The 14,854-nt window shown below is 42.4% G+C and overlaps 1 protein-coding gene across 2 annotated transcripts in view; it reads right to left on the bottom strand.

Moving 5' to 3' along the window:
* The window catches only part of STAT3 (signal transducer and activator of transcription 3), an 87,653-nt gene that overhangs the window by 28,753 nt on the left and 44,046 nt on the right, over window positions 1–14,854 (bottom strand). For both annotated transcript variants that reach the window (XM_018563887.1, XM_018563888.1), the window contains exons 3-9: window positions 13,528–13,672; window positions 8,121–8,219; window positions 7,324–7,419; window positions 7,158–7,239; window positions 4,286–4,380; window positions 3,614–3,765; window positions 1,752–1,910 (exon numbers count right to left, since the gene is read on the bottom strand). In XM_018563887.1, coding sequence (XP_018419389.1) covers window positions 1,752–1,910; window positions 3,614–3,765; window positions 4,286–4,380; window positions 7,158–7,239; window positions 7,324–7,419; window positions 8,121–8,219; window positions 13,528–13,672 — 828 coding nt within the window. The remainder of the gene's footprint in view (window positions 1–1,751; window positions 1,911–3,613; window positions 3,766–4,285; window positions 4,381–7,157; window positions 7,240–7,323; window positions 7,420–8,120; window positions 8,220–13,527; window positions 13,673–14,854) is intronic.

Raw genomic sequence — 14,854 nt, 5'->3', positions numbered from 1 at the left:
GCAGAACCTAATCCTTGAGACCATAAGCTTGTGTGATGCTCTTCATGAGCCACAGACATATGGTGGAACTAAAAGCTGAGACACACTTCATGGATCTTTAAAGCATCACTAAGAGAAATTGTCTTGTGGAATGAAGAAGGGTCAGAGAGATGCACCCAAAGAGCCTAAATCACATCTAAGCAACGGAGAGGAATCTTTCTGGTGAACTGGAGATGGACACAAGGAGAAAAAGGACAATGTTCTGTAATGCAGAAACCACCCTTGGAAGGAAGGAAGGTCTAGGTCTCAAGACAACCTTGTCCCCAATGCAAGACCAAAATAAGGGTTCCTTGCAGTATAAAGCTTCCAGTGCTGACACATATCTAGCCAAGATCATAGCAACAAGGAAAATTACCTTGCAAGTCAGACCAGAGAAAGGGATGTCTCTAATTGTTCAAAAGGGGGCTTTCAAAGAAATGAAAGGATACATTTCAAACCCCACAGGGTTAGAGGGGATTTGGCCAGGGGAACCACATGGGAGACTGTCTTCATCAGATGGTGGGAAGCCAAAGGTCTTTGGAAAAAGAATGAGATCTGGTCCTTGATGGACTACAAATGCCTGGTCCAGACCCAAATGCAAAAAAGTACCTATCCCATGGAGAAACTGGTGGGGTTAAAGCCTCTGGACTCATTCCAAAATATGCCTTCCACATTGGACGACAGATCTTGTGGGAAGTAGACACAGACTTCCTAGCTTTGAGCATCATAGAGAGAACACTTTCAGAGTCACTTATCCATCTGAGCCAAATAGTGTGAAGCTACAGGATTTTTATCAGGTGACAGGTTTCCACAGACAACCAAGTCTCCTACACTGGCAGAGTGCCCAGGAGAACCCCCTAGCTTGAAAGGCTCATGCCCATCAAGATCCAGAGTCCTTCGTTCCTCCCGGGGAAGCAATACCATGGTCTGAAAAGTGTCCAAGACTTTACCCAGATATTCTAAATAATGAAGTTCCATGTGGCTTTTGTAGCAGCAGCGAGGTGCTTCCATGATGCTGTCTGGTGGAAGCAGGCCACAGCACCCTTCACCTGGCATAATGACATCAGACACCCAGCGACTAATAAAAATAAATAAGCACCTGGGGTGCAGTCTAAAAGAACAAACACCAAAGTGAGCCTTCAGAGACAGAGCACGTGCAAAAGAAATGGTAACAGCTTCGGACCTGACAGAGTTCTGCAACTTACTTTGCTACAACCAGTCTGGAAAGTGTGCAAGCATGCCCACAGCCCGAGGGCCACTACTAGGCTCACTCCACGATGTCTGATGTAAAAGGGCCCATTCACAGTAAAGAAAAAGTTGAGGCAGAGGAAAACTGTCCCAGATAGCTGATAAGTCAGGGGAGCTGAAAACAAAAACCCCCATGCACCCTCCTAGGGCACTAGAAAAAATAAGGCATGCTGATAGTAGAAGGGGTTATTCCTTGGGCTAGCCTATAGTTTTTCTGTTTGCCGATGTGCATTCCTCCTGTGGGCGGCAGTATAACCCAAAAAGTTTATGAATTCCTTAATGGATGAGAATACACAACCTAATTGTATATACGTAGCAAAAAATTTCACAGAAAGTGTGCAGGGTTCAAACACTTTGAAGTCCAGCATAGGCATTCTTCATTGCCTGGTTACAGAAATCTTTTAAGCTTTTGCAATTTGTGGAATGTACACCTGAGATGAAATACCATTAACTGCACACTAGTGTCTCGTAAGATTGCCACATACCTCTTCATGAGATTCCTAAATAACTCCACAATTCTCTCCTCCAGCATGGGCCGGTGCTGAATGATGGGGTCCCCCTTGTAAGAGACCTTTTGCTGCAATTCCTCTAGTTTTTTGATCTGCTGACGTGTCTGCAGTTGAGATTCAGCAAGAGAGGTTATCCTGCAGAGAAGAACACACGCTCAGTTCATAAATACATGTCATGTTTAGAGGTACTAAGCAAAAAATACCGGGGATCCTACCAGTCATTAAGGAGTCCTTAAAAATGAGGATTAATGGTCTAGTTATAACCTGGCTTAATTCCTTAAGTACCTTGGGGTGCAGGTTATTTTTTTTTTTTTTTTTTTTTAAAAAGAGTTCTACAAAAGCTGTGATACACAATAGGAGCACCACAAACAGATCAGATTCCAGTTTTGAAAATCAAAAGGTTATAAAAGCCAATTTACTTTTTGTCCCAGTTTTAGGAGGAGGATTCACTGCAATCTGAAGTATGGATGCACCGATAGATCGGCGCCAAAACATATCGGCCAAAAATTGCACTTTTGGCATAATGCCAAAAGAGCAATGTTTCGGCCAATACATCGGCGCATCCCTGGCTTCTTTTCTCCCCACTGGGCGCTGCTCTGTGTTCCAGCGGGGAGCGCTGCAGGACGAGAGCGCTGTGAACGGCCGGCGTCTCTCCTCCCACACCGCTCAGCCGCCTATCACAGTCCGGCAGAGCGGTGTGGGGGCGGAGACAGTGCTGTCACAGGAGGCTGAGCTTTCCTCTCTACACCGCTCGATCAGCCTCCTGTGACAGCGTGTCAGAGAGAAAAGCAAGGTACACACACTCAGAGATCAGTGATCGCTGAGTGTGTGTACATAATTGAGGATATGGTATGTTATCTATATCCTCAATCAATTAATGGGAGTGATCTACATCACCCCCATTCATTCATAATTGTAGTTATAGTAAACAATGTTCTCATGTTATCAATGAACAGGAACACTCATAAAGGATTCCTGTTCATTGATAACAGGGGACACAGAAAAAAAAAATTGAGGACTCTGTTGTCAATCTCTTTTTCTATTTTAAAAGGAAAATATCAGGGGTCTGTTTAGACCCCTGATATTTCCCCGAAGCCCCTAAACGTAAAAGTAAAAAATAAAAATATTTAATAAAAAATGAATTGATAAATAAAAATAAATATAAAAACAATTAATTTCGGTATCGGTTTCGGCCTGACATTTTTTTTATTTCGGTTTCGTTTTTAAAATTTCCATTTCGGTGCACCTCTAATCTGAAGAACTTAAAAGATTATACAAGGCCACAGCAAACACGTGTGTTGGGGCAGGCATGTGATAATTTTTCACTGGCACCTGCTGCCATTGGCTGTAAGTTACAGCTTACTAAGATGTCATTTACAAAGCCTGGCCTGCCAACAGTTCACCCAGCTCCCAGATGTCACTTAAAGTCCACCTGTACGCCTACATTCTCTCTCTTCTTGTTTGAATTGCTGCAGCAGGTATGTAAAACCCCTGTATTTCTAAATGTACATGCATTGGGGCTGTTTTGAGGTCCGATTGTGCAAGAACTGAGGTTTTGCAATTTGTTGTTGCTGATCAAATTCCTTCATTAACTGACAGATTCTGAATGCAGATGCATGGAGCTCTCTTTATTGCAGTGGCCTGTCCAGGGTAGGGTAGGGTAGGGCATAAATTTGGAGCACAGACTACAGTGGTATAATACAATATCCAAGCAATACTTACTCCCAGGCCTATCTGCTTCTGGAAAAAAAAACTACATACATCCAAGGCTTGTTTTCATTGCAAGGCAGAGGGAAGGAGCCAATGCATAGCGGCCGTGGCAAAATCGTGGTTCTTACCAGTTCTCAAGGCGGTCAAGGCAGATATTTGGAGGACCTCCAATGCATGCAATCTGTTGTCTCCTCTTCCAGTCTGCAAGCTCCTCATCTGTTAAAGTCTTCTGGACGTATTCCATAGCAGACAGGAGTCCAGCCAAGTCACTAATTATTGTCTGCAAGATGAAGAGGATTGCATTACCCTGACTTTCTTCACATAGCATAATTTGGAACCTAAAAAACATTTGATTGCAAACATGGCTTATGGGAGGTATTTGTGTGTAGGCAGGGCTACAAACTGGCTGCCTACAGGTGAGCAGCAAAGTCGTAATACATGCTGCACACACTTATTCCCCCTTCACTATAGTACAGCAGCTGGGACAAGAATCATAATGTGTGCAGAGCCTTTTGCCAGGTAAGTACAGCACAGCTGACAGACAGAAGGTTGAAAATTGCTAAGGTTGTTTGTCAATTATAGTTTCACTTTAGGCTGGATCACTTATACTTTAGGTTTTATAACATGATGCAAGTACATCTTCCAATAAAAAGCAGATAGGATTCTGAGCTCAGTTCTAAGAGAAGCTTGTCTTGCCCATTTAACCGATAGCTGCCATTGGCTGTCACTACACCTTAGTTTCATGAGTTTCATTTCCACTTTCACATTTAAACATGATAAAGAAAAGGATGAAACGTTACTCTTCTTAGTTGGTCTAGAGCAGTCAACATCTGTTCCAACTGCTGCATCTTCTGCCGAGTCACTGCTTGGTTGTTACCATTTAGATCTGAAAGATCTGCAATACATGAGGAACAAAAGAAGAGTCATTATTTCTGAGCAGGTTCCTTTATATGCACACAAGACCACAAAATACAAGTATTACATTACAATGCTATTACAAAAATAGTCAGAGGTAGATGTTCAAGCATAACCAGAATCACAGCTCACTCAAAACACACAGAGGGGAATTTATCAAAACTGAAGCAGCTGTGCACTGCAACAAATTAGCTTATCTCTTTCCTTTTCAAATTAACGGAAGTGAGAAGCTCAGTGGTCGCCATGGGCAACCGCTTTAGATTTTGTCTGTTCCAGTATTGATAAATTCCTCTCAATGTTTTAATGTACCATGAAATACAAATACAGAGGGGAATTTACCAAAACTGGAGCAGACAAAATCTGGAGCAGTTGCCCATGGAAACCAATCAGCTTCACTCTTCAGTTTAGATTGAAAATAAAAAAAGAGAAGCCGATTGGTTGCCGTGCACAGCTGCTCCAGATTTTCTCTGCTCTAGTTTTGATAAATTCCCCTCACAGTGTTTACCTTCCCCATGGTCTACCTTTACAGCATGATTGTATTGTACATACAATACACTTTAATGATGACATTTACATTAAAACTATGTTATAGTGAATGACAGGAGGAGCAGCAACAATCCTAACGGCTGGAATACCATAAACTCCAAAATAGGAGAGAAAATGGCTACAAACGTTGGCAGCGTGATTTTACTCCTGGAATTATCAAGCTATAAAATGCCAGCTGGTGACTACGCATGCCAGACTTTACGTTCCACTAGACTTTTCAGGTCTACACGAGTACCGTGACTAAACCAAACTTTCTACATATATAACAGATTGGATAACTGAAAGTGACATTCAAATTGTCTTTGAATCAAGTAAACAATAAAACTCTGTTATCGAAACTTTTTCTATAAAACAGAATAATCTACCACGTTGGAAGCAGTGTGCCTGCTTAGCAGGAACAGCTGGTTTCTCACTATAATTTCCTTTGAGTAGCTAGAAATATGATAATCTTGCTGCTGCTGTAAATATTTCTGGTGAGAAAATGTTATGACGTCAGGACAGAGCTGAGGAAGTGGGTATAAACTAATTTTAAAAAAAAGTAAGTGGTTCTTACTGCCAACACGCAGCTGGCCACAGTAAAGTGCAGTTGAGTAACGGAATGACACTGCTGTAACCTGTCGGAACTATTGAGTGCTAAAAGGATTCCACTCTAAGGCTTACACCCATCATCTATACATAATATAATGTGGCCATACTGGAAACCATTTTGTTCTTTCTATTCTATCAGTATAAAAGGTGATTTTGAGTTCATGTTTTCAAGACAAAGCATCAGCCATTCTTAGACCCTTACAGCATAGATTCCCAGGTTGTAAATTCTGGGGAGTGTAGTTGTACCAGACAACAGCAAGATGAGGTCTGACCATGGTATCAGTCTGCAAGATTAACAGAGGAGGCCACGTCTCGGGCTTAAAAAAAGGACAGAGCTATTCACCATGATATTTTTTTCCCTCTCATCTTTTCAACATATGAAAAAGATCATATTAAAAATTACATTGTATACAGTATTAGACAGGATTATTTTAAATCAATAATGTAAATCTTATTATTGCGTGAGGTCAATACTTGCTTAAGGGAGAACTATGGGGCCAGGGCTTTTCCCCATAGTTCTCCTAAGGGTAACGGGAGGACACAAACTAGCGTCCTCCCGTCACCCAAAGCTCAGTATACCGCGAGCTACAGCTTGCGGTATACTGAGACGCCGCAGCCGGAAAGGATCCCGACAATTCTGTCTGGATCCACCCAGCTGCGTGAGTGAAAGCTGGCTCTGCCTATCTAGAGGCAGAGCCATCTGTACACGCCCCCCTCCGTCCGTTCAGCCAGGCTGGAGGATCGGACAGGGGAGGGGGGAATCCCTGCAGGGAGACGTGAGTGACAGTTACGGCTCTCTGCACGGATAGATCGAGAAGTGATCGAGCGGTATGTGTTCCCTCACTTCCCGATCTACTGAGCCGACATCTGACAGTTTCATTGTCACAGGTCGGCTCAGATTATGAGGCTGAGTGGAAATCACTCGCCTCATAATTCTCCTTTAAGTAATTTATTTTTTTATACTGCAATTGGTTTTACTAAATTACATATATTGGTGTATTGTATTAATTTGATATTTTTAAAATGACAAATTATTATATTGGAGTACATTGTTATTTTTGTAATCAGTGAAAGAATTTAAGTAACTATCTCTCAGTACAAATGACGTCAAAGAAACAGGTCACCAGCACTCGTTTAGAATAAATATGTCCTTTTTTAATGGACAATTGTGTCACTACAATCAACAGAGCCGACGTTTCGGGGCCGCACAGGGTCCCTTCTTCAAGGCAGTAAAATTGTGACGGGATACTGGCTCCATGCTCCCTCGTCACCAAGTGACGAGGGAGCATAAAGCCGACTTTCTGGCCAATCAGAAAGCCGGGAGGCGTGTGATGACTGGCTGCCTGGCTTCCCGATACCAGAAGCTCAAGTATCGGGCTAGACATTTGAGCCTTTTGGCGAGTACGAGTACTTGCCCAAATACCCGGCATCGGCACAGATACCCGTATCGGTGCATCCCCAGTTGCTTTTTATTTAATCTTCAAATTAGTGCAGTCACCGTTTCCATCACAAACATTTGACCATAAAGTTTATCTAACAAGTTGACGGTGGAAAATGAAAGATTCTCCATATGCACGAGGCCCCCATTTCTCTTATAATGAGGACATAAAAAAAAAAACTCACCACTTTGGCTTTTTAAAGTTTTGTAGTTGAAGTCAAAGTCATCTTGAAGATTTTCTACCACTTTCATTTTCTGTTCGAGGTCCTGTCAGGCAAGAAATGAGTGAAGTAGAAGAATGAACGGTTTATCGAACACAAGACACATAAGATAACACCATGCTGTCAGTACCTGGACTTTCTTCCTGACATCCTGCAGGTGCTGCTCCAACATCTGTTGCTTTTCAGTAACTACAGTTACCGTGGGATGGGATGCAGGGCCTCCTTGCTAGATTAGAAGATAAACAGTCATTCTTACAAATTAAACTACAGAACACAGCTAAAGAAAAGCCCATTACATTCCCAAATGCCAAGCTAACACATCTGTTACAATAATGATCAAAGACATGAAACCTCTAAAAGCAGATGCTTCATTCCTTCAGTGAAAAACCCCAAGCAAAGAAATGGCTAAGTAAAACGTGAACTTAAGGATTGGCACTAAAACAGTATGTTCTGCACTGAAAGTAAGGATGTCCAACGGTATCAATAAAAGCAGGCAACACACTTCTACTTTACAAAAATATATTGCTTGATTATAAATCAAAGGCAAAAAAATGTATGCAGAAGGGACAGTTCTCTACAAAGATGCCCAAAATAACTCTGCAGCAACCATTTTGCTAGCTTGCAAAAGCAAATAAATTAAAAACCGGTTTTTAAAACTATAACAGAAGCAGAGCTCCCTGTTGCGTGCCCAGAGTTTGGCAGAGTTTCAAATAGAAGTCTTTCCAGAGACACCTTGGTAATGCAAAGTGGAAGCACAGAGGAAAGGAATGAAAGCAGGTATATATACAGTATGCTTCAGAAATCCAGGAGAGTACACTGGTAAGGAATATGGGAAACTAGAGCATTATCCACTTGCTGTGTAAAAGAGAGCTAGCTCTCTACAGTTTGGAGGAAGTAGTTGCACTGCATTCCATCCAATATCAATACCTGGGCAGCAGCTGCTGCAGTCTGAAGAAGTCTCCCCTCTTCCCACAGGCATCGGGCTACTATACGTGCAATCTCCATTGGTTTTTCCAGGTACCTACTCTGTAATGACAAATTGCAAAAAATTAAACCTTCAAAATGTAGATTCATTCTCAATGTTACATTTATTTCAATATTCGGCTGTCGGTATTACATTAGACACCACTAGTACAAATTAGACAATTGATACTAGTACATTTTATTTTGAACAGTTATATTAGTGAAGTTATGAGGTGCAGATAGAGAAAAGGCTAGAATAAAGCTGCACAAATCCAAAAAGGATGTGGACTTATATAATTACAGCTGGAATGTAGCCTTCTTTAGCATTTCTGTTGTCTATGAAAACTGACATCCTAGCCACTTAAATAAAAACAAGTACTGAGAGGGATATAAAGGCTGCCATTATTGACCGTCACCTTGAAACTACTAGCTACCTGGCTGTCTAGCTTTAATACTATAAGTTATTGACCAAGAAGAGGCTTGCAAGTCTTGAAATTCAGGAGTTTGCAAGCTCTATGCTTCATCTGGGTCAGTGAATGAAACTACTGAATCAACTGGATCAGTATGACAACCAGGAAGCTAATATTGGAAAGGTAGGTTGTGCTGGATCCCTAAAATAAGTGTACTTCAAAAGGTGGAATGCAGAGTTCTCATACTGAACGGCCTCCAAAAAAGGTACTACAGACTGGAAATGGAAGGACAGAGGAATTTAAAACAGGGACTCCACACCAGAAGAACCCAGAAGAATCAGGGATGTAAATAATTAGAAAAGGGTGGACTCGGAGTTCAGGGAGAATTACAAATCTGGTGTAAATATTAAAAGACATGCATACTAGGAAGGAATCTAGCCTGTAATATCATGGAGTTGCGAAACTTTTTTCTTTATAATTCAATACATTTTTATTGGTATATAAAAATATAACAGAAGTAACCACTGCAATTAGTTGATTACTTATCACATCTAGAACAAGAGAAATTTGACTTGGACATCGGTACATTAGTAGCATCAACAGTATGATAAAGGATACAGAGTATCGATGGTAACTAGTAATTACAATCAACGGTTGCATAGATGCGTGTGCCAGTCTGTCCTGGCAGACTGGGTATAACCAATGGATGAAGAGAAGTAGTAGAACAAAATAATTAAGAAAGGGATCAGAAAAAGGCTAAAGGAAACCAAGGGGGGTGGGAGAGAGAGAGGGATGGCCAGGGGGGTTGCGTACAATAGGATATATACTACTCGAAAAGATGTTCCTGTATACAAGTTCCTAACAAGGAAGTATCGAGGTTAGAAAATAAGAGGCCCACGGGTCCAAAACACTGCGAAATTTGGTTAAACTACCAAGTAATTTACCCGTCACCTTCTTGTTAATCATGACCCAGTGGAGCCTATTTTTGACAGCTGAGATACTCAAACTATCGGAAAGCCAAGTGCTGGATATTAACTGTTTCGCTGGTGTAAGCAAGGGCTTTAATAGCTGAAATTCATATTTGAAAAGATCATTCGTCCTGATGTTCAGCAGGGCTTCGTTGGGGCGAAAGGGCAATGTATCTTTGGATAAGAGTGCCGAGCAGAGCAATAACCTGAGACCAAAATCTCTGGATAATTGGGGATGTCCACCAAATATGGAAATAATTGCCCCGCGTCAAACAGACGTGAAAACAGTAAGGCGATCTTCCAGGTTTAGCATGAGCTAGGCGACTGGGCACATGGTGTACCACCAAAACAAGACATTATAGTCTCCACTGTAGTGGAATTACGAGAGCATGATTTCGTGGTTGCCCAAATCTTTTGCCAGGGTACTTCATCTAACTCTACCCTCAGGTCGGTTGCTCAACTACTGATGGTTATAGGGCTGCAACTAACGATTATTTTCAAAATCGATTAGTTGGCCGATAAAATCGGTTAAAAAAAAAAAGGCTCCAGTGATGGACTACTAGTTTGTATTGAGATTGTAGTCCATCATGGGAGCAAGCTTGGAGCGGTGGAAGTAAAATAAAAAGTGTGGTGTGCAATATAGTACATTATAAAGCAGCACAATGCAGACCACGAGCAGCTTTAGAGGAATACAAACAAATTGCAGCAATAGTACACTATAGTGTACTATTGCTGGGAATTGTAGTTCTCTGTAGCTGGCGTTATTCTGCATTGCGCGGTATAATTTATTATTGCTGGGATTTGTAGTCCTCTATAGCTGGTGGTATTCTGCAGTGCACTGTATAAAGATTATACGGCGCAATGCAGAATACCAGCAGCCGAAAGTGCCATTTTCCTGCCGATACATCGGCGTATCCGTGATTACATTTCCTCCCCGCTGGGCGCTGCTCTGTGTCCCAGCGGGGAGGAGAGAAAGTGACAGCCGGCCGAGTGCTGCAAGAGGAGAGCGCTGTGAGCGGCCGGCGTCTCTCCTCCCACACCGCTCAGCCACCTATCACAGTCCAGCAGAGCGGTATGGGGGCGGAGACAGGCCATGCTGTTACAGGAGGCGGAGCTCTCCTCCTTGCTCTGCTCGCTCAGCCTCCTGTGACAGCGTGTCAGAATTTTATTTAATAAAAAATGAAAAACTTTTTTTTTAAAGTTTAAAAATAAATAAAAATACAATGCCATTATAGAACATAGAATAAAACATGGATAAACTTAAATGTTCTATTCTTAGTTCTATAATGGCATTTTAGTACTTTCAGGTGGACAGTAAATAACACAGCTTCATAACATACCAGCTAGGGAACTACAAGTGCCAGCATGCCCTCATTGCCCCTGTACAACAACCAGATATTGCAGTTCCCTCGGTGATGTGTGTATGTGGGGGGGGGGTTGCCCCGAACAGGCTAAAATCAATAGCCGACGAAACGACGATCGAAAACGTCGACAGCGTTTTTGGTCGATTTTAATCGACTTAATCAATTAACTGTTGCAGTTCTATATAGTTCTATGTAGACGAAGGCGCTAATTGAGAGAAGAGCATCGTATAGCAGGGAGATCAGGCCTGGCGAGTGAGGATCGTCTCTGCATTTGGTTTCAAATTGAGTCAACAGAGGATAGCCTCCAGAAAGGCAAACTGTGGAGGTGACAAAATGTTTCACCTGCAAGTAACGGAAGGTTTCAGATGCTGGTAGGAGGAACGTAGTTGTGAAAACGTTTTAATGCACGCAGGGGTGATGAGTTTATAGATTTCAGTTATGCCCGCTGTCTCCCAGTGGCAGAAGGCAGAGGACAACTCCATTCCCCGAGTAAAAAGAGGGGTATGAAGGAAGGCGAGGAGGGGTAAGTGGGATGACACCAAACCACTGGAAAATTTGACCCAATCCCACACCTGAAGAGAGTGCAGAGTAATAGGGTTGGTCAAAGATCGCCTATCTTTAGGAGGTAGCCAAAGGAGATTGTGGATTTGGAGAGTCGCAGTCGATGGCCTCCAATGCAACCCACAAAGGAACTTTGATAGATGCGTGCAGTTTGGCAAGTTGGGAAATTTGAGTGGCCTTAAAAATTCTGCAATGTGGGGAACCCCTAGGCCACCAGCCATCCGGGGGTTGAAATAAAACAGACTTGGAGATACGTGGCCTACGACCCTGCCAAATATATTGTAAAAGTTGGCCCTGGAAAACTCGTAAATAGTGAGGAGGCACTAAAACCGGAAGCACCCAGAAAAGATAAAGCAATTTAGGGAGATAGGACATCTTAGTGGCCGCAATACGGCCCAACCAAGAAAGGGAATATGTGGACCACATAGAAAGCAAAGTGGTGGATAATTAGCGTCAAATAGGGTAGAGTAATTGTTGGTGAGAAAGACCCCTAAATATTTAAGTTTTGTGAATTCCCAATGGTAGTGGAAAGAGTGTTGTGTGGACAGGAAAGTCAGGAAATCACCAGCACTCAATAGCAAAGACAAACATGTCCCTTCCATTGGACAAAAAGCGTCACAGACATCCAAATAAACCGACGTTTCCGGACCGCGCAGGGTCCCTTCCTCAAGGCAGAAAGATGTGGACAGGGGTAGCGAGTGGGATATATTAAGAGCTTAGATTTTAAGGGGTTGACCGTTAGGCCAGATAGGGTACCAAAAGAGGAGAGAAGATTGTGGAGGTTTGGCAAAGTAACAAGTGGGTTACTTATCGTGAGAAGGACATCATCTGCGAACAGACTGATTTTATAATGGTGGCCCGCAAGAGGTATGCCCCCAATGTCAGGGGAAGTTCTAATAAAGTGTGCCAAGAGTTTAATGGCAAGGGTACAGAGAAGCAGAGAAAGGGGACAACCTTGGCGCATGCTGCGTAAGAACGGGATAGAGGAAGAATGAAAACCTCCATACAAATCGGACTCTAGCGAAAGGTGAGGAATATAAAGCAGAGGATCGAAAGTGGGGCCCAAATCTCCAGCATTCCAAAATGTGAAAAAGATAAGTCCAGAAGTGGGAATCGAATGCCTTAGTAATGTAGAGGGATAGGAGCATAGAGGGAATCTGTCGTTGCTGAGCCACTTCTATAAGTAGTACTATCTTACGTATATTATCGCTAGCTTGCCGAGTAGGCATAAAGCCCACTTTGTGAATTAGGTCACCTATCCCCGCCTTCAGCCGAGACGCCATTATCTTAGCTAGAAGTTTCACATCTAGGCAGTAATTGCTGCAAAAGGGGCCCAAACCAAGTACTGAGTACATATGGATGCTTATACTTTTCAGAGGTCCGATATTGTTCTATGTACAATCCTTGTTTTATTGATTGCATGTAATATTCTAATTTTTTGAGATTGTGGATCTGGGTTTTCATGAGCTGTAAGCCATAATCATCACAATTATGACAAATCACGGCTTGAATTATCTTGCTTTGCATGTAATGAGTCTATCTCATATATTATTTTCACCTTTTAAGTTGCATTAGTGAAATAAATGAACTTTTGCACTATATTCTAATTATTCGAGTTTCACCTGTATATTGGGGAGTGAAATGGGTCGCAAATTGGAGGGAGAAGAGTTATCCACATCAGGCTTAGGGATCATGACCAGTGTAGCAGACAGGGTGTCTGGACGAAATAGGTGGTCATCATGAATAGAGTTAAATGCTTCACGTAGTGGGATCAAAAGGTCTGAATAGTTCCCGCAAAAGCATGAGTAGCCCAACACCCTTTTGTTGGCCTACAATTATTTGTATACCTGGAACTTAGCTGGACTTGGATAAACACATCTCCTTTGCTTGCAGGAGAAAATGACCAGACCTATGACATATTACTCAGGAAATATCACTACAGACAGTTGTTTGGGCTATTCATGCTCTGTCAGGGCAGGTACCCCTCCCACCAGGGCAGGTACAGCTCAATGTTAAAAATACAGAAGGTTTGCATGGATTGTAGGAGAAAATAATGTACTGTTATTACCTGTAGGAATTGCTTTATTCTCCTGAGGTTGTGCTGGTAAAGGACATTGGATTCCTGTAGGAATCTGCTGTATTGCTGGTCTATTTCACCCAGAAGATTGTGGAAAACTAGAGTTGCATGCGACTCCTTGCTGGCAGCAAAACCCCTGCAGAGAAACATATTAAACAGAGATATTTCCACTTTCATGCTAAGTGCATTACTGTTTTTTCCATTACTTTATCTGCCAACATATTGTATTCACTCCTACCTGTGCCACTGAACTCAGTTGTCTCCCAGAAATAAGCATGCTGTAAAATTCTGCATTGGGCACATCTGGAGTGTCAGGTGTCTGCATCCCGCGTTGTGCTCTGTGGTTTCCTCCATCTGCTCCTATATCACTATAGGATAGAGTAGGGAAGTAGAGGCCAGTTGAAGGAACCACAGAGTGAACTTGAGGACCAGGTATCCAGATTCTTCAGCAAGCTTATCTCTAGAAGACAGCTGGCGGCACAAGCGGTAAGTATTAATGTTTTTCTTTGCAGGCATGTCTTATGGTAACTTTTTTGTAAGTAGCAACTCACTATAACAATCAATACTGACTTAATTTAAAAAGGGACATTAAACTCAGGAGTTAAATCTCATAAAAATGTATTAGAGTGCCTTAACAAAAAAGTACTTTATTTGTACATTGCTCAGTTGTAGATCCTCAGATCATCTGTGTGCTTTCTTCTGGAGGGTGGCTACTTTTGTTCCCCGTGGTCCCTGTGTTGTAAAGTAGCCACTGCTCTTTTACATCTTGCCTGCTATGGTTTCCAGCAAAATCATGCTACACAAAGTTAAATAGTAAAGCATGTAAAAATCGCACAATATGCAACTCGCCTAAAATGGGAAGATGTGAACAAGACCTCATTCTCCTATCTATGGAAAGAGGGAACAAACTTTCCACTGCATGTGTACCATGCTGTACTGTCAGGAATACGGATAGGCAGATTCCAAAAAAGTAAGGGCGAGTGAAAATTCAGTCAAGTACGCGGTCACGGACTATGTACCTGACTAGCAGGAGCCGCTGCTTCTGGCTGTGCTGGCTCCGCTCCTTTCGGTCGGTGCTCTTCACTGAGCGCTGGCCAAAAGGATGGATTAGTTAGGTCTGCAGCAGACCTTACTGATCACCACTGGACCAACAGTGATCGCTTCTGCTCGCCTTTTCCCTGCAAAAAGACAAGGAGAGTGTGTGTGTGTGTGTGTCATTTTATATGTGTAAGGGCGGGGATAATTATTTTATATGTGAGGGGGCAGGGAACAGGGGGGGAAGAGTATAATTTTTATATGTGGCGGGTAGGGAACCTGG

This window comes from Nanorana parkeri, unplaced genomic scaffold (assembly GCF_000935625.1).
Source record: "Nanorana parkeri isolate BGI_ZX_2015 unplaced genomic scaffold, ASM93562v1 scaffold707, whole genome shotgun sequence".
NCBI lineage: Eukaryota > Metazoa > Chordata > Amphibia > Anura > Dicroglossidae > Nanorana > Nanorana parkeri.
The sequence above is the reverse complement of the archived record's forward strand: the minus strand, read 5'-3'. Positions and strand labels throughout refer to the sequence as shown.